Source organism: Triticum aestivum, chromosome 4D (assembly GCF_018294505.1).
Source record: "Triticum aestivum cultivar Chinese Spring chromosome 4D, IWGSC CS RefSeq v2.1, whole genome shotgun sequence".
Taxonomy (NCBI): Eukaryota; Viridiplantae; Streptophyta; class Magnoliopsida; order Poales; family Poaceae; genus Triticum; species Triticum aestivum.
This window is the reverse complement of record NC_057805.1, coordinates 455,679,290-455,704,307: the sequence shown is the minus strand read 5'-3', so window position 1 is coordinate 455,704,307 and position 25,018 is coordinate 455,679,290. Positions and strand designations below refer to the sequence as shown.

General features: G+C 50.5%; 2 protein-coding genes and 1 long non-coding RNA gene across 3 annotated transcripts; all 3 read right to left on the bottom strand.

The window, feature by feature from the left end:
• Positions 1 to 10,533: 10,533 nt before the first annotated feature.
• LOC123098569 (ribulose-phosphate 3-epimerase, chloroplastic) lies at positions 10,534 to 14,550 on the bottom strand. Its single transcript, XM_044520605.1, has 9 exons — positions 14,244 to 14,550; positions 13,371 to 13,476; positions 12,992 to 13,132; positions 12,777 to 12,890; positions 12,115 to 12,193; positions 11,356 to 11,465; positions 11,219 to 11,275; positions 10,969 to 11,038; positions 10,534 to 10,884 (listed from the first exon to the last, which is right to left on the bottom strand). Exons 1-9 carry the CDS (start codon positions 14,336 to 14,338, stop codon positions 10,835 to 10,837), a joined length of 822 nt encoding a protein of 273 aa, XP_044376540.1. The 5' UTR covers positions 14,339 to 14,550; the 3' UTR covers positions 10,534 to 10,834.
• A 436-nt stretch (positions 14,551 to 14,986) lies between these two features.
• LOC123098570 (uncharacterized) lies at positions 14,987 to 17,379 on the bottom strand. Its single transcript, XM_044520606.1, has 3 exons — positions 17,106 to 17,379; positions 16,424 to 16,497; positions 14,987 to 15,434 (listed from the first exon to the last, which is right to left on the bottom strand). Exons 1-3 carry the CDS (start codon positions 17,289 to 17,291, stop codon positions 15,356 to 15,358), a joined length of 339 nt encoding a protein of 112 aa, XP_044376541.1. The 5' UTR covers positions 17,292 to 17,379; the 3' UTR covers positions 14,987 to 15,355.
• A 4,440-nt stretch (positions 17,380 to 21,819) lies between these two features.
• On the bottom strand, positions 21,820 to 24,177 carry LOC123098568 (uncharacterized). The gene is made up of 2 exons (XR_006447850.1): positions 23,929 to 24,177; positions 21,820 to 22,114 (listed from the first exon to the last, which is right to left on the bottom strand). It is a non-coding gene; the product is annotated as an uncharacterized lncRNA (long non-coding RNA).
• Positions 24,178 to 25,018: the final 841 nt, after the last annotated feature.

Sequence of the window (25,018 nt, the reverse complement as noted above, 5' to 3'; positions counted from 1 at the left end):
TGGGTGAATTTAACTCTGGCCTTGGGCCTGTTTAAATTTATGATGCATGAGTTGCGTGAATGTATGCGCCTTTGCTTTTTCATTTTTGGAGCCGTTTTCCTGCAACCTTCCCTCTTCGGGCCTCCCCCCCCCCCCCCGCGAGTCTGACGGCCAAGGCTTTGGTCCGTGACAAGAGGTTCGGTCTTTGAGAGGAGCGTTCAGTACTTAGGCTTTTGAAACGTTGAGCGTGGGCGAAACACCCACTGGCCGGCTGGCGGCAGTCCGGCGGGGCCAGGTTGGCGAGCAGCCGGTCATGCGACAACTTATAGTGGCAGGGCCAGGTTGGGCGACCCAGCGGTATGCAGAAAACTTCGTGGATGCCTGGGCTTTTGCTTTTCGTCTTTAGAGCCATTTTCCTGTAACTCTCCCCCTTTGGGCTCCGCCCCCCCCCCCCCCCCCCCCCCCCCGCGAGTCTGGCGGCCAAGGCTTTGGTCCGTGACAAGGGGCTCAGGCTTTGAGAGGAGCATTCAATACTTAGTCTTTCAAAACGTTGAGCGCAAGCGAAACACCCACTGGGCGGGCTGGCGGCAATCCGGCAGGGCCGGGTTGGCGAGCGGCCGGTCGTGCGACAACTTATAGTGCCAGGGCCGGGTTGGGTGACCCGGCGGTTTTTGACTTAGTGCTCGCAGCGCGCTGGTGCGTTGGACTTATGTGCTTGTCAGCCGACAGCCGAAGCCGGATCTGCGGCTTAGGGCGAAGCGAGAAGCTTATGGCGATCCGACGCGTTTGAGAACTGCTAAGGAAAAAAGACGGGTGGCCAAGCCGGCCAGCCCCCGAGCCCCCGGGTTGAGCGAGTCGACCCGGTGACCGGGTTTGGCTTAAGAGTAAAGTAATGCACAAATGTAGGAGACACAATAGCTTGGTCGCAAAAGGGGCAGCCCCCGAGCATCCTTCGGGGACCCCATAGTTTCAGACAGTTACAAAAGGCAGTGATACATACGTGCACTCGGCTAACTATAAAATGGGCAGAGGAGCTCCGCATTCCATGGCCGGGTTGTTTCTTCGCCGGCGGTGTCCCTCTTGCGCTTGTTTGTCTTGCGGGCGTCGATGAGGTAGTACGCGTTGCGGTCGCATAAGGCCTTGCTGACGATGAAGGGGCCCTCCCACGGGGAGGACAGCTTGTGTTGGCCAGTCTGCTCTTGGACGAGTCGGAGGACGAGGTCTCCCTCTCAGAAAGCGAGGGGCTTGATCTTCTTGCTGTGGTAATGCCTCAGTCCTTGCTGGTAGATGGCTGAGCGACTGAGTGCCAGGAGGCGTGCTTCCTCGAGCAGGTCGACGCCGTCTTCGCGGGCTTCTTTTGCTTCGGCTTCCGTGTACATCGTGACGTGCGGTGAGTCGAACTCGACGTCGGTTGGGATGACGGCTTCAGCTCCGTAGACGAGGAAGAACGAGGTGAACCCGGTCGACCTGTTTGGCGTGGTGCGGAGACTCTAGAGGACGGCCGGCAACTCGTCAAGCCAACTGTCGGGTGAGCGGATGAGTGGCTCGACGAGTCGCGGCTTGATGCCGGATAGGATGAGACCGTTGGCTCGCTCGACCTGGCCGTTGGACTGTGGGTGTGCCACGGAAGCCAGGTCGAGGCGGATGCCGGAGACGGAGCAGTACTGTGCGAGCGCGCCCTTGGCGAAGTTGGTGCCGTTGTCCATCATGATGTTGTTTGTCATGCCGTAGCGCACCGCGATGTCCTTGACAAATCGGACGGTTGTTGGGCCGTCCAGCTTCTTGATTGGCCTTGCCTCGATCCACTTGGTGGACTTGTCCACTGCCACCAGCAGATGCGTCATGCTGCCTCGAGCGGTCTTGAAGGGTCCCACCATGTCGAGTCCCCAGACCGCGAAGGGCCAGGCGATCGGGATGGTCCGGAGTGCCGACGCCGGCTGGTGACTGCGCTTGCTGAAGCGTTGGCATCCTTCACACTTGAGGACGAGCGATCTGCATCTTCGAGTGCCGTGGGCCAGTAGAAACCGTGGCGGAAAGCCTTGGCCACCAGGGACCGCGAGGCGGCGTGGTGCCCGCACTCGCCCTGGTGTATGTCGAGGAGGATTTCAATGCCCTTGTCCTGCTCGACGCAGCGTTGGAATACGCCGGTGGAGCTGCGTTTGACGACCTCGTTGTTGATGATGCTGTAGGCGGATGCTCGGCGCTGTACTTGCCGGGCTTCGGTTTCGTCCATGGGAAGGACCCCGTTTTCCAGGAACTCCGAGATGGGCAGGGCCCAGGATGGCGTCGTGACCCCGGCGAGGACGGCCATCACGACGGATTCCGGGGTGGCAGCCCCCGAGCCGTGTTCGGCGGCCCCAGGGCCGGGTTGAGGTGTGGTCGGGCTGGCTGGAGAAGTCCCCGGGCCAGGTTGAGGCGCGGCCTGGTTGGTTGGAGCAGTCCCCGGGCCGGGTTGAGGCGCGGCCGGGTCGGTTGGAGCAGTCCCCGGGCCGGGTTGAGGAGCGGCCGGGTCGTCTGGGACGTGGATGGACTCGGAGTCCGGGGACGGCTTGTGCAGATGCTCGAGGGAGACGCCGGACGGAACGGACTGCCGGGACGAGGCGATCTTGGCGAGTGTGTCGGCCGCTTCGTTTTCTGCACGCGGGACGTGGAGGAACTCGCAGCCCGCGAAGAATCCGGATAGCTTCTGGACGAGGAAGTGGTAGCTCGCCATGTTGGAGTCGTGGGCGTCCCACTCGCCGGAGCTTTGCTGCACCACCAGGTCCGAGTCTCCGTAGCACAGGATGCGCCAGATGCCGAGTTCCTTGGCAAGCCGGAGGCCGTGCACAAGGGCTTCGTACTCGGCGACGTTGTTGGAGGCGGCGAAGTGGATCTGCAGCGCGTACTTGAGCCGGTCGCCCTTGGGGGAGGACAGCACGATGCCGGCCCCCAGGCCGAGTCGCATCTTCGAGCCTTCAAAGTGCATGCGCCAGTGCGTCGAGTCCGGCGGCGGCGGCAGGTACTGGGTCTCGGTCCAGTCGACGAGGAAGTCGGCCAAGGCCTGGGACTTGATCGTGGTGCGGGGCTCGTAGAGGATGGTGTGGCCGGCTAGCTCGAGTGCCCACTTGGCAACCCGGCCAGAGGCATCCCGGCATCTGATGATCTCCCCAAGGGGGGCCGTGCTGACCACGGTGATGACGTGCTCTTGGAAGTACTGCTTTAGCTTCTTGGCGGTGAAGTACACGCCGTAACACATTTTCTGGTAGTGCGGGTAATTCTGCTTCGAGGCGGAGAGCACCTCGCTCAGGTAGTAGACGGGGCGCTGGATGGCTTGGACCTTGTCCTTCTCTGGTCGCTCGACCACCATCACCATGCTGACCGACCGCGAGGTTGCGGCGATATAGAGCAACAGCGGCTCCTTCTCGGCCGGCGCGGCCAGGACTGGTGCGATGGAGAGCATGCGCTTGAGATCCCGGAAAGCTTCGTCCGCCTGGTCGTTCCACTCGAACGGTGTCGTCTTCTTCATCAGCCGATATAGGGGCAAGGCCCTCTCGCCCAGCCGGCTGAGAAACCGGCTGACCGAGGCCAAGCAGCCGGTGAACTTCTGGACATCGCGCAGCCGAGCTGGCTTGCGCATGCGCTCGATGGCCATGATCTTCTTCGGGTTTGCCTCAATGCCGTGCTCCGAGACAAGGAAGCCGAGTAGCTTTCCGGCCGGGACTCCGAAAACGCATTTTTCCGGGTTGAGCTTGACCTTGTACTCGCACAGGTTGACGAAGGTTTCCTTCAAATCGTCGAGGAGCATGAGGTGTTGCTTGGTCTTCACCACGATGACGTCCACGTAGACGTGGATGTTGCGGCCGAGTTGCGGCAGCAAGCATTTCTGCATGCAGCGCTGGAAAGTGGCGCCGGCGTTCTTTAAGCCGAACGACATGGTGATGTAGCAATACGCCCCGAAGGGTGTGATGAAGGACGTCTTCAAGGCGTCGGCCGGGTCCAGCTTGATCTGATGATAGCCGGAGTAAGCATCCAGGAATGACAGGAGCTCGCACCCGGCGGTGGAGTCGATGACTTGGTCGATCCGCGGGAGGGCGAACGGGTCTTTAGGGTCGATGCACATGCGCCAGGTCTTGTTCTTCTTCAGGACGAGGACTGGGTTGGCCAGCCACTCGGGGTGAAACACTTCCATGATGAAGCCGGCCGCCAAGAGCTTGGCGACCTCTTCACCGATGGTCCTTCTCTTTTCTTCGGAAAAACGTCGTAGGGGTTCACGGACAGGCTTGGCGTCCTTGCGGACGTGAAGTTTGTGTTCGGCGTACTTCCTCGGGATACCCGGCATGTCCTTGGGGGTCCATGCAAAAATATCCCGATTCTCACGGAGGAAGTCGACGAGCTCGCCTTCCTATTTGCTGTCGAGGCGGGTGCCCACGACAACGTACTTGCTGCAGCTGGGGTCTTCCGGGTTCAGCTTCACCTTCTTGGTTTCCTTGGGGGGCTTGAACGTGGCCTCGTCGGCTGGCTCCTCAGTCGGGATCTTGGCGGCCGACGCTTCTTGGGCCAGGGCGACAATCCGGTCGAGCTGGCGCTGCTCCTCGGCTATGACCAGTGACTCAGCCAGCTTGGCGCCGTCTCGGGCGCAGTCCAGGGACTTGCGGTAGTCGCCGGAGATGGTGATGAGGCCCTTCGGACCCGACAGCTTCATCTTCAGGTAGGCGTAGTGGGGGACCGCCATGAACTTGGCGAGCGCGGGCCGGCCCAGTAGTGCGTGGTACGCGCTGGACAGGTCCACCACCTCGAACCAGATCGGCTCGCGTCGGAAGTGGCTGCTGTCGCCGAACAGGACGTCGAGGCGGATCCGACCGATCGGGGAGCAGGAGAGGCCGGGAACGTTGCTGTGGAAGATCGTCCGGGTCGGCTCCAGGTCCTTGGCCTCGAGGCCGAGCTTGGTCATGGTGTCGCGGTAGAGGATGTTGCTGCTGCTGCCGCCGTCAACGAGAACCCGGGAGAATTTGCACGTGCTCCGGGGTGGGACGATGGTGGGGTCGAGGACGAGGGCGTAACCACCCGGGTTCGGCATGACGGCCGGGTGGTCCTCCCAGGTCCAGGTGACCGGACGCTCCGACCAATGCATGTACTATGTCTTGGACGGGATGACGGTGTTCACCTCCTGCCGAAGGAGGCGCTCGTTGCACTTGTCGTCGCCGAGGCTGGTGAAGACGATGTAGGTCGCGTTATGGGCCGGGTAGGGGTCGTCGCGCATCGCGCCGCCGACTGGAGGTGGCGGCGGAGGCGGAGGCGGCTGCCCCGCTCCCGGAGCCGGAGCCGGAGGCGGTGGGATGTCGCCCCTGGCAATGCGCTTGGTGATGGCGCACTATCGGAGCATGTGCGTGGACGGCCTCGCGCCGCTCTGATGTTTGCAGGGAGCGTCGAGCATCTCCTCGAAGCTCATGGCGGGTTGCCATGCCATTTTGCCGGTGTTCCGGCGTTTGGCGGCCGGCTCGGCCGCGGGTGCCTGCTCGGTGGCCGCGACGAGCCGGTTGTCGTAGCGCTGAGCCGGTTGATCGGCCTTGCGCTTGTTGTTCTGCTGGTGGTGCTGCTGCCGGCTCCCCTAGCCGGCCGGCTTCGGAGGCAGCACCGGCTTGGCCTTGCCGGCTTCGTCCAGTGCCACCTGGATCTTCATGGCGGAGTCGGCGTTGGCGTACTTGTCCGCCGTCACCATGAGCGCGGCCATGGTGGCCGGCTCGGAGCGCAAGAGCTTGTGCTTGAGGAGGGTGCCGTCTCGGCACCCGTTGATGAAGTACTGGATTGCTTGGACTTCGTGGACGCCCTCGCAGCTGTTCCGGAGCTCGGTCCAGCGTGCGAGGTACTCGCGGCCGGTTTCCGCCAGCCCCTGCACGCAAATGGCGAGCTGACTGGGGCGGCCGGGTCGCTTGTAGGTGCCGGTGAAGTTGCGTACGAAAGCCTGCTCGAAGTCGACCCACGCGTTGATGCTGCCAGCCGGGAGACTATTCAACCAGGTGCGGGCCGACCCCTGGAGCATGAGGGGCGCGTAGCGTACGGCGAGGCGGTGGTTGCCGCCGGCGATGCCGATGGCGGTGGTGTAGTCGGTTAGCCAGTCCTCTGGCTTCACGGTGCCATTATACTTGGGGGTGTCGCGGGGAGCATAAACCTTTGGTGAAGGGCTCACCCCGGATGCGTGGCCCGAAGCACGCCTGTCCGACGGGGCCGGTCTCCTCCAGCTCCTGGGAGAGGGCGAGTCGATCGAGGCGGTGGCGAGCGTCGGTGTCGTCGATGGCGCGCGGGCCCAGTCGGTCGGTGACCACGCCGCGGGGGGCCAGGTCGCCTGCAGCCAGACGTCGGCCGGGTTGGAGCAGGGGGTCGAGGCGGCGCTGGGCCTCTGAGGCCGGCTCATCCGCCAAGCCGCCAGCAGCCGTCGGGGCGATGTAGCGCCGGATCCGGGTGCGGCCGGAGTGCGCCTCGCCGGGTGGTGAAGACGCCATGTGCTGGTTGTCGCCGGGTCCGGCGACTCGGACGGAGCCGGATCCTGCCGGCTTGGCGAACTGGTTGAGGCGGTCCTGCTGTGCGTTGGCCGCGACGAGGAGGTCGTTCACCCTCTTGAGGCGATCCTGCAGCTCTTCGCCCGCGAGCTGATCCAGGCCGACCGCGGCCGCCTGGGCGGCACGCATGTTCTTCACGGGAGTCTCGTAGGCGGGAGGGAGGGCGCCGAAGGCGCGCCCGATCGTGCCACCCCGGGCTCGTACGTCGGCAACCCGGCTGGGCTCAGGCGCGGCCGGCGTGAAACCGTAGGCGGCGTCGCGCTCCAGCTGGGCGGAGTTGAGGCGACGCTGCGTGGCGGCGAGCGTCTCGGTGAGGTCCAGCGGGCGCTGGCGATCCTCGTCGAGGCGAGTCTGGGCTTCAGCGATGTTGAAGGCGTCAACGTCGGTGCCGATGAGGACGCGGAGGCTCTGCATCGTGGCGTGCAGCGGGTTGGACGGGCTGGCCCGCTCTGCTGCGGCCTTGGCTTCGGCGGCCTTCCTCTCCGTGCTCGACGAAGAAGAGGCGCCGGTGTCGGTGACGAAAACCTCCACGCAGAGGTCTATCGCTCCGGTAGGAGCGCCGTCGTTGATGGAGAGCGGGGAGTCGGAAAAGCTGAGTACCTCGCGGGGGTACTCGTCGTCCGTAGGCGCGTCGGAGATGCGCAGCGTGGCGAAGGAGGCGGCGAGCGCGTCGATGATGTCGTCCGCCAGTGCGACGGGCTCGTCGGAGTCGGAGAAGATCCCTGTCTGAAGCATGCTCCCTGCCAGGACCTCGAGCTGCCCCACGGTGGGCGCCAACTGTCGTGGTGGGCGCACGGCAGATGCCATGGGATGGCTAAAGATAGGAGGAGGCTCGAGGGCACTGGTGGGCTCCAGAGGCGAGGTCGGCATGAGCGAGCGCGGGACGCAAGACATACCCAGATTCGGGGCTCTCCGGAGAGATAACACCCCTAGTCCTGCCTAGTGTAGTTGATATGAATCAGTACAAGGTTGCTCCTAGAGCTGTATGGAGGAAGAAGGAAGTCTGGCCACGGCTTAGGCTGCTCCCTCTCCTCGGGTGTTGTTTGCTAGGTGCGTGCGATCGCCTGTGCGAATGAGTGAGTTGCCCGTATGCATGAGGGCTCCTTGGGGGGTTTATAGGTCAACCCCCCAGGGGTACAATGGTAATGTTACAAGGCCTTAGGGCCGGGTCATCAGTATCTAGGAACCCGGTGCTGGGACCCGCCAGGTGCCAGGGCTCGCTGGGTTCGCCGGGCGCGGGCCCCATGCACCTAGGGGGCACTGTGTGCCGTCTTGTCGGTCGTCAGGGCGAGGCCGAGTCGAGTCGGCTACAGTGGCGTTCCGTCAGGTCGCCGCTTGCCAGCGTGATGGGTGACGTCGGGTGCACTGTTGCCACGCCAGCCCTGGTCAGCGGGTAGGTGGGGGGCACTGTTGCCTCGTCCGGCTGACCAGAGGCATGGGCGGGGCACTATGGCTTCGGTCATCAGTTGGTGGAGACTCGTCCCATCGTACGGCTAGGACGGGACGGACGCTAACTCTTGGCCGGGTTTGGAGAGCACGCCAAGGGCGGTGCTGGCTTGTTGGAGAAGTCTTGAGCTTGGTTGTTGGGGCCGAGTCGAGGGGTCCGGCCGGGTTGCGGAGCCTGGCCGGGTCGCAGGGCTTGGCCGGGTTGGGCGACCCGGCCAAGGGCGAGCCGGATCGAGGGGCGATGCTGGCCCCGTTGTTTTTGAAAAGGATCCGGGTTCCGTCGCCTGCCTGCGGTCCATCCCCCCGACGGGGCTGGTTCCCACCCTTGTCCATAACCCATTAAGTCCCCCGAGGCAGGTGGCCCCACCCGATGGACCCCCGGACACCTTTCGGTGGTCGCGGTACAATACCGATAACCCCCAAAACAATTCCGGCGACTGAAATTGGACTTCCCATATATAAACCTTCACCTCCGGACCATTCCGAAACTCCTCATGACGTCCGGGATCTCATCCGGGACTCCGAACAACCTTTGGTAACCACATACTATTTCCCATAACAACTCTAGCGTCACTGAACCTTAAGCGTGTAGACCCTACGGGTTCGGGAACCATGCAGACATGACCGAGACATCTCTCCGGCCAATAACCAATAGCGGGATCTGGATACCCATGTTGGCTCCCACATGTTCCACGATGATCTCATCGGATGAACCACGATATCGGGGATTCAATCAATCCCGTATGTAATTCCCTTTGTCCATCGGTATGTTACTTGCCCGAGATTCGATCTTCGGTATCCCCATACCTCGTTCAACCTCGTTACCGGCAAGTCTCTTTACTCGTTCCGTAACGCATGATCCTGTGACCAACTCCTTAGTCACAGTGAGCTCGTTATGATGATGCATTACCGAGTGGGCCCAGAGATACCTCTCCGTCATACGGAGTGACAAATCCCAGTCTCGATTCGTGCCAACCCAACAGACACTTTCGGGATACCTGTAGTGCACCTTTATAGTCACCCAGTTACGTTGTGACGTTTGGTATACCCAAAGCATTCCTACGGTATCCGGGAGTTGCACAATCTCATGGTCTAAGGAAACGATACTTGACATTAGAAAAGCTCTAGCAAAACGAACTACACGATCTTGTGCTATGCTTAGGATTGGGTCTTGTCCATCACATCATTCTCCTAATGATGTGATCGCGTTATCAATGACATCCAATGTCCATGGTCAGGAAACCACGACCATCTATTGATCAATGAGCTAGTTAACTAGAGGCTCACTAGGGGCATATTACGATCTATGTATTCACACATGTATTACGGTTTCCGGTTAATACAATTATAGCATGAACAATAGACAATTATCATGAACAAGGAAATATAATAATAACCAATTTATTATTGCCTCTAGGGCATATTTCCAACATGAAGTACCTAAGAGATGGTCTCCATTGATCTCCTGAACGTGTTGTGGATGACCCTGAACCTCTGGTTATGGCCAACAACATGGAGGAACATGGCCACTTGCTCTTCCACACTGGTGTTGATGTTATCTTGTAGCAGCCCCCTGCTCCTGAAGGTCTCGACAAGCCTGGCAAATGGTGCTCTTTTCATTCGAAGCATCAACAGAGCTCAACGTCATTGCGGTTGAAGATGTAGTTCAGATTTTGGATACTCTCATGTCCCCGGATAAACAATGGACCATAGCGGATCAAAGGTCTCCCAGCACGACGAACAACTCTCTGGTGCATGAACATGACCCATGCCTGAATCACACTAATCAATGCTGCTACCTGAATTATCAGCCTCATCCGTGCGTCCATAACCTAGTCGACATCGACGGTTCGTTCAGTGGGAAATCGATCCTACACCTTGCCTAACGGCCTAACCACCGACCTAACAAAGGGGGGAGGGGTGCTGCTTACCGGCATCGGAGACGAGGACGGCGTAGGGGGAGCCATGGCCGGTGGTGAGGCAGTAGGGAAGAAAGGGGGTAGCAGCTATGGGTGAGCGAGTGAAAGGGGGTGAGGCTAGATTTGGCGCCGGGACGGCACGCCGGATTTCCATCTCCCGCCACCCCCCCTCGCCCTCGCGTCGTACCCGCCCGTGCGACCTCGCGCCGCACTCAGCCTGGCTTGCGAGAAACTGCTGATCCAAGCGTTTCCGGCAAGCCAGGCTCTGGGCCGCTTTAAGAAGCGTGCGATGCAGGCCCAACAGTGAAACCAGGCAACCAAACAGGCCTCTTCCTTTCCACGCGGGCCTGGTTGGGCTCGATGCGGGCAACCAAACATGCCCTATACGACGAGGAGAACACAGATGCGAATGTTTTCCTAAAAAAAACTGTGCATGGATCACTAAAAAAAAGGATAGCACTACAAGGCAATACGATAAGGAGAACACAGATGAAATGTGCGAGTCAGACTAAATTTTCGCTGGCCGTGCATACATGTGAGCATTATTATTTGAACACAGATCAAATGGATGCCTGCTTTGCTTTGTAGTATCAGCAAGGTTTTCTTCAGTCAATTACCATGGACCACTGGACTGATGGTACAAAGATGAAAGATGAGAGGAGGGGCTACTTAATTATGAACAATCCTGAGCTCGCGGTAATGTTATCGCACAGGACACGTCGTTCGTTGCCCTTGTTATGGAGTGGACATAGTACAAGATATACGCATCCTCGCAGTCGCAGACAACCGGAAAAGGAAAAAATATCTTTCTTTGCTGCCTCTTTTTCCCTATCTGATGGTGGTGATCTCTGTGATACAACGTATGGCTTGACAGTGAAAGGCACCTATGCATTGCAAACCACGATAATGGTAAAAAAAATGTTACACAGCGTAACATGCTCATACTCCGGTTCTTCATGCTGCTACGGCTACAGGTCTTTTGCTGGTCTTGATTCCTTTGATAGCTGCATATTTACAAGAGGAAATCAATATTTAAAAACTTTACACGGTACATGATCAAAAACAGATGCCGCTGGAAGGAGCCATACCTTCAGCGTAGTCTTTAGCTCCGAAGACCGCAGAACCAGCAACAAGGGCATTCGCTCCAGCTTCAATGACCTGTCATTTGGTAGAGTGAAGGGGGAACAACAAAATCAGCACCTAGCTGAATAAAATTGCTAGCCTAGGATTGTGACACGGGCACATCCACATAGGAGAGGGCACAAGGAAAATGATGCCATGGAAAAATCAGAATAGAAACTAGTGGTGAGACGATAACAGAGGAGAAAACAAGGTCACCTTGTAGGCGTTTTTGGGACTGACTCCGCCATCAACCTCGATCCAGGGGTTCACTCCCTAAAATATTACGAAATTGGGTTTGAACATTTTAAACACCAGCGCATGATAACACCTACAAGAACACAAGGGATATATACCTTCTCTTCGCATAATTTTCTCAAATCGGCAATTTTCTTTACTTGACTCTCAATAAAACTCTGCCCACCAAAACCAGGATTGACTGACATAATCAATACCAGATCAACAGCTGCACAGGCAAACAAATGCAATAGCTTGTCAGCTGTCAGTACATGGTGAATGCTCAAGATAATCATGAAAGATGGTATATGTCTTGTTCAGTCTAGTTATAAACTACAGAGATGTTTACTTGTCGAGCGTAAGACACGGTTAGAAATGCAACTAAGTTTTACTGCAATTAGTCTTATCCAGGGCATAATACCGTTACATGGAAATAAGTAAAAAAGGTGCAGAGTCTAAGTTACACTAAGAGAAGCCTTGGAACTTTCACTTTGAATCCCGTTAATTAATCTTATCCAAGAAACACCATGTGAGTACATGTGGGTAGTCAAGAAAGTCGAGATGATCATGTAGTAAAAATTGTCACAAATTCCCACCAGAAGCAGTACAAGTTTCATCTTAACTAGAACACTAGCTATGCTTATACTTATGCTGATAAAAGAAAACCATGATGAGTGGCTCAATAGTACGAGTGACTAGCCCGATCTACAGAATCACATACATATTCTGAATAGGTTTTGTGCTTCTTCCAACACCAATCTTCCGTGAGCCGCCATTTTAGTGCTAAATACTAATCTAGTACCATCAATTGATTTTCCTAACAGTAAGCACATCCCAAGATACCATCAGTAATGTAGAGAGAAGAGAAGAATTCTTACATTCAAGTACATATTCTATCGCACTGAGTGGGGTCCCAGGGTTCAAAACAACTCCAGCTTTTGCTCCTAGACTTTTAATCTGGCAAAATATATGAGATGAATACAATCAATCTGGGTTTTTCTGTGACATTAAAATAAAATTGCTCACAAGCATCAGCCATTTAGTTGTAGCTCAGAAAATGAATATGGTATCCAGGTCAAACTACAGTTAGGCAGGTAAGAGGGATACAGGCATATTACAGCCCTTACCACTACTAGGATAATAAAAGATCTAGAAAAGAACTTGGTGTGCAAAGTGTTCCAACATTACAAGCATCAGGGAATGTATCAGTTGTAGGTGTAACACTAAGATGCTAAGTCGAACATGTGCTCCTCCTGTGATAGTAGCCTAGTGATAATCCAGCTTATATAACACAAAAACCTCACGCAATTCAGAAGAGACTCACACTTCATGAATGAACAGAAAATACAGCATAATTGTCAAGTACAATACTGATTGAAACCATCTGCACAACTACATCAAACCTAAACAACAAAAATTATCAAGGAGCAAATAAACAGTGAGAGATGGACATAGACTCAAAAAGATTGTTGTTGTTGTTGCCATTCAACTCTATTATCTGAAATATTAACATGTGGATTGACATTCAGCCAATATTTACCTGATCAACTGTTCGGTGCAGATGGATGGTTGCCGTTTGCTCACAGTGGACGCTAACAATATCAGCACCTGCCTTGATAAAATCTGGAATTCGCTGCTCAGGTTCCACAATCATCTGCAATTAACAATCACAAACACCATAATAAGAAGGGTTAATGGGGGTGAGACTACAGCACACAAACACTGAGAAATTCACTCAGGATTCTCATTAAGTACCAGATGCACATCCAGTGGAAGATCAGTCACTGGACGCAGAGCATCAACAATCAATGGTCCAATCGTGATATTTGGCACAAAGCGGCCGTCCATGACATCAACATGAATCCAGTCACATCCTGCCACCTCCACAGCTTTTACCTAGTAATATTAAAACTCTGTCACAAGATGAGTGTGAACTATGATTTTGCCAAACTACAGTGACATCCTGCAAGATAATATGTATCATGCTGGTGTTGGTGCATAGAGCCAATTCACCATACCAAGCTATGAGACCGATAGTACCCTAGATTATTCTTCCAGACATTCATAATTCATGTTCAGTAGAGTGATCATCTCGGAGCTATGTGGTGCGATGGATGTTAGTATCTGAACGGACCTGTTCACCAAGCTTGGCGAAGTTTGCAGAGAGAATGGAAGGGGACACAATGATGTCACTCTTGGAGAAACTGTCGACCCTTGATGCCTTCACTTGGAATAGCTTCCTGGAAACCATGAACAAAACAAAGTCTAGAATTCAGGACTGAACGAGACGACGCCCAAACCAATATGCAGTCATCAACAGGTGACCTGGCTAGAAACTTTGTCTTGCCCCTTCCATTGTTAACAGGCAACACGAAGAGAGATCGCTTAAGGAATAAAAGAAACATGCGTTCAGCTTAAGCTTGTGCAAACATGATCTAGCACCGTTTTCAGAGTGCAAAATCCCCCTTGCACGAATTGGGGACTCTAGCATATACGGTTTCAGTGACGAGACAAAAAGACGTTGAGTCAACTGGTTGCTACACAAGCAGGCACACACAGCTAAGAATAAGATGGAACAGACATCCCTAATGTTATCCCCAAACTGGAACCCTTTCTTCAGAGGCTATGACACAGAACCAACCTCTAGCTGCCGTGCCTGCGATGACGAGCTAATTTGGTGCTAACGGACAGGAAATGGTAAATCCCCGGGCTCGTCCAGCTCGGACCAGCAGCACCAATTTCGGGAACATACTGCGCCACGGGCGAAGGTGCAGCCCATTTGCAGCCGCAGACGCTCCGACGCTGGATGCCATCGGGCGCGACGGAACAAGGGGGTGGCGAACTAATCCGCGCACGAACTCGAGATTGCTGCCGAAGGGAACGGGGATCGAGTCGCCCCCGGCACGGCGTGCCACCTACCCACCTACCCCGCGGTGCGGTCGCCGATACAGGAAGGAGAGGACAGGCCTTGACGTGGCGGGGCGGGGAGGGGAAGTGGACGGTGTACCTGGACGAGGAGAAGCCGACGCGGCGGCGGCCGCCGAGGGAGGCGGCGCGCGGGTAGCCGAGGCTGGAGCAGAGCGACGAGGAGGGCGACGCCATCTGTACTGTGCGTGTCCACCAACCAAATTCTCTCTCGTACTGCTCTGCTCTCCTCGGCGAGACGAGCAGCCCTTGGCGAATGGAATGGGAGCGTTGGCCGATTTGGTGGGGGCTACGCGCGCGCGCGCCTAGGAGGAGTAGGGGAAGGGGAGGGGGGAATCGCCGGGCGCAGCCGCAGCCTCCGTTTCGTTATCTGCTCGCTGACCCCATATAGCCACACAGAATTCGCAGCGTCTCCACGCCTTTTCGGGGGCACGCTCCGCCGGTTCGGGGGATTGTTTTGGTTGGTGTCGGGCTGGCGGCCGAGCCGGAGCCAGAGCCAGCCAACGACCGCCGTTTCGTCGCCTACCCCTGGGTGCGTGTGTGTGCCGAGCGCCTCCGCGGCTCACCACCATCGCCAGTGCCGCGCACGGAATGGACAGAAATGGCACCCGGATCTCGCATCTGTTTCTTCCCCAGGGACCGGATCATACTTCGTCTGTGCTAGATACGTCCGCTTTGAGTGGCAACTAATTCCGGAGGGAGGGAGTATGACACACGCGCCAATTTATCAGCGCAGACAACACACGGTCACAACCAAATCCAATTCATCGTCTTTTCCCCCAATATAAAACGGACCAATAGTATAATTTTCTCACACTGGGGTTCTGTGTGGTCAAAACAATTCATTCCGTCAATTAATTCGGATTGGAGGGAGTGTCATTTTTTCCCATACGAAACAGAACAACAGTTTAAATTTCTCACACTGGGACCATTCTTTTCCTTTTATTTTGATGTAGGAACAAGGCGTCCTACATACTGAAAGCTAGCAACACATAATCAACCGTCACTCATCTCAGAGAGCACCCACACTCCTGGCAACGACCAGCACTAAGTTCGCCACGAAATTATGAAACACAAACTAAAGTCTACATAGAGAACTGCTCACAAAGAGATAGCAGCAGAATACAAGTGATATCTGGGATTTCCATTGTACTACGAGATGTCACACCACAGCTTGATGCGCAAACCCGGTGCTTATGAGCTGGAGTCGCCGGCGTTCCCTTTTTCTCCGCTGCAGCAGTAGAAGTGGGGCAGCTTCACTCGCCCGCAGCACCTGAAAAAGCAAGCGCAAAATCATATCCAGTCACGCCCTTCTCAACATACCACAGCAGGGACATGTAGATGTAGCTTGCTTGTGGCACTGAAAAATGCTCATTACTGGTGTTCACTGGATTCATTTTCTATGTTCCGCATTCCCGGATGACGACGTAGAACAATGGCATGAAGACAGTTGCATGAAAAGAAATATTACTAACACGGATCAAAGGACGACAAATCTGGAACTGAGATGAGGTAGGCAGTTTCTGAATCATCTGGGAAGAACTGATATGATGTTGTAATACTGTGAAATGTCAAACATCATATGGCCTACTGTCTGAACCTATGAAATTCTGAAGGTGCCTGAAATAATGTGGCTCCACTTAAAACCTACAGTTTCTAGCTACTGCCTAATGGTAGCATTACATTCTAGGGGAAATATCTTTTTTATATGCCACTGAGAGCTTGTGAAATGTCAAATGACCATGACATCCAAGTTTGCCTATTTGTGTATTTGTACCACTGGAAACATGTGGCTTCAATGACCTATACTACTTTCAGCGATCAATGTGGGGGGAAGATAAAAATACCCTGGTTCCACACCACTTCCACTACAAAAATATGAGATCCTATTATAAACTTATATCTGTATTTGGACCGTAAAAGTGGTAGCAAAAAAGCATATGTTGGTCTTCTCTGCGTTGCATTAAAAGGAACATCAGTGCCATATGTTTTTCTGACAGAAAATATAACATACACAAACTCAAAGTGGCATATAAGATATTCTCTCTACATTCGAAAAGGTAATTGTATCACTAAAAGTCAGGTTTAACATCTGACCGGTGTAACAGTTGTTTAACTAAATAGTAAAACAATCAGAATCAAGAATACTGTTACACAAGGAAATGTGTTATTTGTTTTTATCCAACAATGATTTATTACAAAGTTAGCAAGAACACAACAAATTAGAAGCGTCGACAAGCATATCTCAAGTTCTAAATGTACCTGCAACGGACAATCACTGGAACAGGCTTCAGGGCTCTGGGCCCATTTCTCAAACCCCTCTTATATTTCGAGATCTGAAATGCACAAGAAAGAATGAGGGCAGCAATGATGATTATGTACAAGGGTAACAAGCAGAAACCAAAGAACAATCTGTCTGAAGAACACAGAGATAGCAGGCCAAAATATGATATCCTAATAAGTAGTCTTGAGGATGTGGGATTGTAGGTTCTCCATATGTTGGTAATATTAATATTAATATCAATTCGTTCATCACATTCTGGCAAATTTGCATGTACATGAATGAAAAAATGTGTTTGACTACTAGAACTTATGTCTTCAAACATCAGTATAAAGCAACATACCCCTGAATAAGACTTTGTGCTCTAACTGAAACTGACTTAAACGCCAAACACTATATCTATCACTGAACTACCAAGTAATCAACAAGCAGGTGACCTGCACCGTAATCCTATGAACTACTTATGTTCCCCTGGTGAAACATTTCGACATGTCTCACTTTCCAGTTTCTACGCACCAGGCATTTCACCGAACACCTAGAGAGCATCCTCTTAGAGTATTGGTACTACATTACAGCAATGGCAAAGAGATCACCGAAACAAGAGCACGCACATGTAAATGACAAGCATAACACGGAATAAACCGGGGGGATAAGCCACCAGACCTTCTTCTTGGGGACGGCCATGAGTTCCATCGCGGGGGCGATGGCGGCGCCAAGGCCCGGGAGCACGAGGGACTGAGCCTCGGGGAGAGGAGCAGGGGGAGGGGTTGGCATGATGGTGAGTCCAGAGGGCATGCGAGGCAGCGCCACCGCCGATGCCGCTCGCCGGAGCCACCCCGCCGCCGCCATGGATCGCCTTCGGGGTTCCGGGACTAGGAGTTTGGAAGGAGGGTTTCGGCAAGGTCGGGCGGAGAGTGGGAGAGGCGCCGATCTGGCCGTCCAGTTTTATCCGGCGGATCAGATCACCGGATGGTTAGGGACAGAATTTTTGTTTTAATTAAAAGGTTCGCATCGTTTTCTCTACTCCAATAATTTAATTTTAATTAATATAATAATAAGGTTATTCGTAGGGGTCCCGTAGCTCAGCTGGTCAGAGTATCCGTCTACCAATATTTTCGATTTAAATAAATTTGATTACGTTTTTTCCCCATTCTCCATAGGGCAACCCCCAATTGACCCAAAAAGTCTAGTTAGGTGCTTTTTAATATAAAAATGTCATAAACCCCAAAAACATTTTTTATAAAAACACATAGAAAATCTAAAAAATAAAAAATGCAAGGCTCAATTTATGAAAGATGTCGTCCTCTAATATCATAAATTAACCGTGGTTGTTAAAAAATATATTTAATCTTGTCATGGTCCTACAATTTGAGTTGCCATGTGAACACAAAAGAAAAAAATGTCATGATAAAAAATGCCACCTCTTAATAAACAAAAAATGCCATCTCTTAATAATAATAAATGTCATCTCTTGATAAAAATGCCATCTCTTAGTATAAAAATGTCATCTCTGAATAATAATAAATGGCATCTCATAATACAAAGATGCCATCTCTTAATAATAAAAAATGTCATCTATTGATATATCTTAATAAAAATTTCCATCTCTTAAATAAATATTTAATCTTGTCATGGTCCTACAATTTGAGTTGCCATGTGAATACAAAGAAAGGAAGGAAATGTTATCTCTTAATAAACAAAAAATGTCATCTCTTAATAAAAATGTTATCTCTTCATAATAATAAATGTCATCTCATAATATAAAAAATATCATCTCTTAATAGTAAAAATGCCATCTCTTAATATAAAAATGTCATCTTTTAATAAAAATTCCATCTCTTAAAAAATTAAAATTTTAATCTTTTAATATAAAATGCCATCTCTTATAGTAAATAAAAAATTTCATCTCTTATAATAAATAAAAAATTACATCTCTTATAATAAATAAAAAATACCATGTGACATAGTTTGAAAATTTATAAACTGCCATGTTGATTTTTCCTAGAGAAAATGACATTTGATGAAAAAGAAACAAAGAAGGGTAAGACTAGGATTCGAACCCAGATGTCCCAGGTGGGGGTCAGGCTACTAATCAGTGTTCTAGCTCTAGTGTTCTGAAAAATAGTTCATTGGCCTTTTTCTTATGGTGAACTGGTTTGGAAATTGGACGTGGCTTGGATCCTGTGCCGGGATTCGTGCAAACAAATCCGATGGGAGATAGAGCATTCGCTGGTTCCTGGCTCCTGGCTGACGGACACGAGATAAGATTTTCGAATAATAAATCTTGTAAAAACATCATCTTTATGGTATACACAATTTTGATAATGCTAGTTTTTTTATCTTCACAGACATCCGATAGTGAACTCCTTCCTTTTTGGCGGGAGAAAAACTTGTATTACTCAATCAGTAGGATTATCATCAGGCCTTGGACCTAACCAAACAGTCGTACGGCTTTGAACCCTACTATAACTAGCCACAAAATGGCATACATTGTTTTGGCAGCGGCGTACATGAGTAATACAAGCATTCTGTTCGAGCAATTTGCTTTTAATCTCTCGGACCAAGAAAGAACAATTTAACAGCCTTAAGGTAAGCCGATTCAACAACAATAGGTAGATTACTCCATCGCATGGCTAATGACACACCTTCAGAGACTGCGGACGGTTCAGACTCAAGTGCGCTATAACATGTAAACAGGCGGCGACATGATGTGAAGATGATCGCACCCTTTGAATCTCTAAGCACCATGCCAATTGCAGCTGATCCATCATGGACAAGATAAGAACCATTTGTATTTAATTTGACCCAACCTATATCTGGTGCTGTCCACCGACAGTTTATAAGCTCACAATCAGGATGTGTGACAGCCCCCCTGGAGATTTTGTTTTCAGCAATCACGCCCTTCCCCTTCACTCGATCATAATCATAGTTTTGTGAGATGTTAAGTATTGAAGAGACATAGCTGCAGAGGAACCTTTTGGAAACGTTCGTTGGAGGTGCAACTTTCTCATGAACTATCTCATTCCTTACACATTAGATCATCCACAACAGCATTAGGCTTGAGCAGCATATTCTCTGTCATATCACGAAACACATCAAAAAGTCATTCCGGCCCCGTGTTCACTATGCACGAGACATCCGATAACGACCAAGTGAGTGCCATCTCCTTGCAAAGTGCTCTTACAAGAGTGCAACGACACAAGCACGAAAAGAAACCTCCCGGTGAGCTGAACAAGTCGGACATATATCCAATACTGAACTCCAGAGTAGAGTTTTGCATTATTTCTCTCGCTAATAATGATGATTGACGAATGGGCTATACACGGCCTAACGGGTCTTTAGCATACATCAATAATAAACCCAGTAAAAAAAGGTTCCAAGTCATCAAATCTCTACTACTTGAGAAAAAGAGTAGCGTTCCTTTTCCTGCCAGCAAAACATTTTGTCAACCGGTTCTCCCCCTCCCACCATCTTTCTTTGTGGTATATACACGATTTTGATAACGCTAGTTTTTGTAATCTTCAGAAACATCCTACAGTGAACTTCAAAGTAGAGTTTTGCATTATTTCTCTCTAAGAAAATCATAGTCTAATATAAAACTATGAATATTTTATTAAAAATAAGTAAAATTGGGATTATCTGTTGAAAGCCAAGTTGATCCGTTGTCAATTTGTCATCCAACGCGAGGTTTTATTGCCCTATTCAATTTAGTTTTTGTTAAATGTGTTCAAACCGAAATTCATTGAAGCATTCATTTTGCATTGTGGACAGCCTCAACATTTTTGGTGTGCATATCTTGACATAAATAATCATTTGCACATATTTACCTATCATCCTTGCCCGTCTAAATGACAAAAGATCTCGGTCTGTTCAGTAGGATGAAGCAAAATGGTTGCCTAGTCGGCTGTTTGGATTGATCCCCTTCTAGCGCCACGAAATGAGTAATTTATACTCCTTAGTGCGTGGCAACTGGCACGTAATGTCAAAGAAAAAAGTGTGTGGCACGTAATGTCAAAATAAAGTGCGTGGCACGTAATGGCTTGCTCAAACGAAGTCTGCCTTGGAAGTCGTATCTGCCTTTGTTCGAACACTTATAATGAACAAGTATATGTGTACTTGTATATCTTCAAGTCAACTCTCTTATTCCGCAAAGAACCAAAATGTCAACTTTCTCTTACAGTGGGAATTTGTAAACTCAGGCATGGCTCAGATCTTGACTTGTAACCATGTGCATTTTGCATCGATCGAGAACTAATCCGTCCATGTACTCGTGGCTAGTCAGTTAACTACGATAGCAAATTACTCAGTGTTCCTAGACGCCTGGCTATAATTAGCATCGCATCCGCTTCTACATCTCACTTGTGCTAAGCTGTGTACACGCCTTCCTTCTCTTTAGTTTTGCTCCATTTCCTCTCCCCTCTAGCCAATGGCTTCGGGTTCACCCACTCTGGCGCTCAAGGCAGCCATCGTCGCCGCCCTCCTCGCCACGCTGGCTCTTCCTTCCCTGGGGCGTTGCCGTCCGGCGCTCGAGCCGCCAGCGCCGGCTCCGGCTCCAGCAAAAGTATCATGCGGTGAGTACTGTAGGAACTACTGCCCCATGAATTCGACGTGCCAGACCACCGTTCGCCTTCAGTGCGCCCCCCTATGCAGAGGGGATGGGCAGGTGGGATGCAACGGCTGCTGGAGCATGGGCATGAACGACTGCCTCAACGCCTGCGTCAAGGACTGCGAGGCCAAGTGCGCCGGCGGGTAACACTGCCAAACGTTCAAAGTCGTGTACTGAGTACTGGTCCTTGATGGATTAGCAAACCGTGGAGTTGTTAGTCTTCTTCAGAAAGCAATAAGCTTGTTGTTTGAGTATGTTAAATCTAGTGGGTCGCCCGTGTATGTACACATAGCCCGGCCACATGTATGTGTGAGTTTGAGAAGGGAATCAACGAAGAAAATTAGGCCCTCTTTGATTCATAGGATTCTCAAAACACAGGAATAGAAAAAAAATACATGGTTGGAATGACATGCTCACTTGAATCCTATATGAATAGAATATCATGTTTGATACCACAGAAGAAACAAATGAATTGTAAAAAGAGGTTGTGGTGGATGCGATTTCCAATGAAATTTAGTACAGATGATTCTTTTTTGAAAAATTCTTATAGGATTCAATCCTATGGATCAAACGACCAACATAGGAAAACTTCCTAAGGTTCTAACACTGCCAAAATCCTATATAATCCCTTTAAATCAAAGGAGCCCTTAGATGGCGCGAGACATTCCTTTAGCTAAGAGTTTTCTTTATACAACTAATTATTGATAGCAATCAATGCCGCACCCCATCTGTTTATACAATAAATTATATGAAATGTATTAAATAAATGACTAGATAAAACATATTGAATTTACATAAACATAATTATACATTATTCAGTGATCAAGGTAAATCACCATGTTCATAGATACAAATTGGCTTGGTATGACAACATACACAACAATGTTCATAGTAATTATAACTAATCAGTTCTGCCAAGACATAAACAGCAGAAAAATAAACATGTAGCAGGAGACACAAATTGCATTGTACATTGTACACATGGTGCATTAATGAAATCTTCACTGGCCTCTACCCAAAGCGTCCATGTCAGCAACAAATAAGAATTAGGTGAACGCCATTTCTTCTGGAGTGTATCACATTCATGGGAGAAGAGTGCTAACACGGATTATTAGTTAGGAAATACAATAAAAAATAACTACATACTACCATACGAGGAGCTGTGGGGATATGAAGTAATCAGATATTTCATTTTTATTTGATTATTTTGTACAAGAGCAACCTAGCTGAAAGCTATATGTAAGGGACTGTCATACCGGCAGTTTCATTTGATACATGAAGTGCATTTCCAAAATAAACTAGCATGGAAAAGGGCATCGCTAGACTTGCACAGAATAAGTAAGGTCCAAACTGGATTGTGGACCAATCAGCAATCACCTGCATCGCAGACCGTGGCCGCACCTGTCTATTTTTACTATAGAATGATCAGTATTTCTAGTATGAAGATATGAGACATGTTTTTTTTTAATTCCCAACATTTTTTGGCATTCAAATACGAAAATTTTAATTGGTTAATCAAATAGTGGAATTTTAATCCGCTCAGGTTCAATGCAAATTATCTTGATGCTGCCTTTTATGTTTGGCAGCAATGGCGATGAGCTACAAGGATAACAAGCAGAAACCAAAAGAACAATCTGCCTGAAGAACACACAGATAGTAGGCCAATATATGCTATATATTCTAATGGTGCGCCTCCTCCCACGACGGCGCCTGACGGAATTGGCCGGTCAGCATCGGCGGCTCTGTCTTGAGGAGATGGGGAATCTAAGGGGAGGAGGGCCACGGTGGTGGTCAAGAGCACGAGAGGAGGAGAGATGTGAATGTTCGGCGCCGGCCGGAGACCCTGTCGCATCCACCATCACGCCTCCCTCTCCTCTTTCCCCTCTCCTTCTCCCTCCTCTCCTTCCTTTTCTCTCTCTCTCCCTCATCTTTTCTCTCTCCCGCAGGGACCGGTCCATGGCGCTAGATCGAATCGAGTGTCCCGGCCATCGCCTTTTGTCTGCAGGTCGCCGCCGCTGCGAGAGATGCGCGACGCCACGCCCGCACGCCTCGGATCCGGCCGGATCTGCTACTCCTCCACCCCAGCGAGATGACCCGATGGTGGCTGACGAGGGAGGAGGGAGTGGTGCTGCGCTGTGCTGTAGGGGGGTGGAACCACACCGAAGCGGGGCAGCAAATGCACGAGTCGCACGCGGTGAGCAAGGAAAGGGCAGATTCACCCAGCCAATCGGGAGGGACCCCAAGCCCACCAGTCATGGACCTCGAAAATCAACCGCGAGGTGAAACCAACAGAAAGAATCAGACGAACCTGCCTGCTTGGTTGACCAGATTCAACACGATCGAACGGCCAGGAACATCCCAATCCGGGGGAGCTCCGTGTAGGAGGGTCGGCTAGCATCCTTATAGGTTTAAATAGGTAGTGTTGAGGATGTGGGATTGGAGATTCTTCATATGTTGTTAATATTAATTCGTTCATCACATTCTTGCAAATTTGCATGTACATGAATGGCAAAATGTGTTTGACTAGGAGTAGAACTTATGTCTTCAAACAGCAGTATAAACCAACATAGCCCATGAATAAGACTCTATGCTGTAACTGAAACCGGCTTAAACGCCAAACACGATATCTATCACTGACCTACCAAGTAATCAAAGAGCAGGTGACCTGCACCATAATCCTATCGATTATGTTCCACTTGTGAAACATTTCGAAAGGTCGCACAGTCCAGTTTCTACCACCAGGCAATTCACCGAACACCTAGAGTGCATCCTCTTAGTACCACGTTACACCAATGCCCAAGAGATCACCCAGAACAGAGCACGCACATGTAAGTGACGGGGACAAACACGGAATATAACGGGGAGGAAAAGCGACGAGACCTTCTTCTTGGGGACGGCCATGAGTTCCATAGCAGGGGCGATGGCGGCGCCAAGGCCGGGGAGCACATCGGCTGAGCCTCGGAGAGAGCAGAGGGGGAAGGCTTGGCGTGAGGGTGATTCCAGAAGGCAGGCGAGGCAACGCCGCCGCTGATGCCGCTCGCCGGAGCCAACCCGCCGCCGCCGCCATGGATCGGCTTCGGGGTTCGTGGGGTTAGGACTTCGGAGTTGGAAGTGAGGTTTCGGCGAGGTCGCGAGGAGAGTGGGAGACGCGCCGATCCGACCGTCCAGTTTTATCCGGCGGATCAGATCATCAGATGGTTAGCGACAGAAATTTTGTTCATTATTAGGAGTATATTATAAATAAGGTTCGCCATCATTTTCTCTAAACCTTTGATTATTAATTTTTATTTGCTTAAGAATACGCTTATGTGTTGAGGTCCCGTAGCTCAGTTGGTAAGAGTTTCCGTCCGATGTACGGAAGGTCATGGGTTCAAAATTTTTATGGTTTCGAATTTAATTACGATTAGTTTTTCAAGTACTCTTACATCATTTTTTCGGGCATATTTTTTTGTTCCGGCTGAAAATAAGTTTTGAATTTTTCGTGAAAGCCATCAGAACTAAAATAAATAAACCTTCTAAGAACACCATATTTTTCTTTATGGTATGTAAGCTCATGGCTACATGATTTTGATAATGCTAGTTTATAAATTTTTTATGGTTTCGAATTTAATTACGATTAGTTTATCAAGTACTCTTACATCATTTTTTCGAGCATATTTTTTTTGTTCCGGCTGAAAATAAGTTTTGAATTTTTCGTGAAAGCCATCAGAACTAAAATAAATAAACCTTCTAAGAACACCATATTTTTCTTTATGGTATGTAAGCTCATGGCTACATGATTTTGATAATGCTAGTTTATAAATTTAATTACAATTTTTTTTAGTATTCTCCGTAATTGTTTTAGGGCATATAATATTTTTGTTGTCGTGCCAGCTGAAAATAAGCTTGAACTTTTTGTGAAAGACACCAGGAAAAAATCTTGTAAAAATACCATCTTTCATTAGAAGCTCGTGGCTACACGATTTTGGTA

Bases quoted from the DNA above. Each gene is read 5' to 3' on its own strand.
- LOC123098569 (XM_044520605.1), bottom strand. From the start codon at position 14,338: ATGGCGTCGCCCTCCTCGTCGCTCTGCTCCAGCCTCGGCTACCCGCGC. The intron at 11,276-11,355 runs GTATATATCCCT...GTAATATTTTAG, and splicing joins GAAAATTATGCGAAGAGAAG to GGAGTGAACCCCTGGATCGA. The intron at 10,885-10,968 runs GTATGGCTCCTT...GTAAATATGCAG, and splicing joins AGCTAAAGACTACGCTGAAG to CTATCAAAGGAATCAAGACC.
- LOC123098570 (XM_044520606.1), bottom strand. From the start codon at position 17,291: ATGGCGGCGGCGGGGTGGCTCCGGCGAGCGGCATCGGCGGTGGCGCTG. The intron at 16,498-17,105 runs GTCTGGTGGCTT...TGTGCATTTCAG, and splicing joins TGGCCGTCCCCAAGAAGAAG to ATCTCGAAATATAAGAGGGG. The intron at 15,435-16,423 runs GTACATTTAGAA...TTGCTTTTTCAG, and splicing joins CCAGTGATTGTCCGTTGCAG to GTGCTGCGGGCGAGTGAAGC.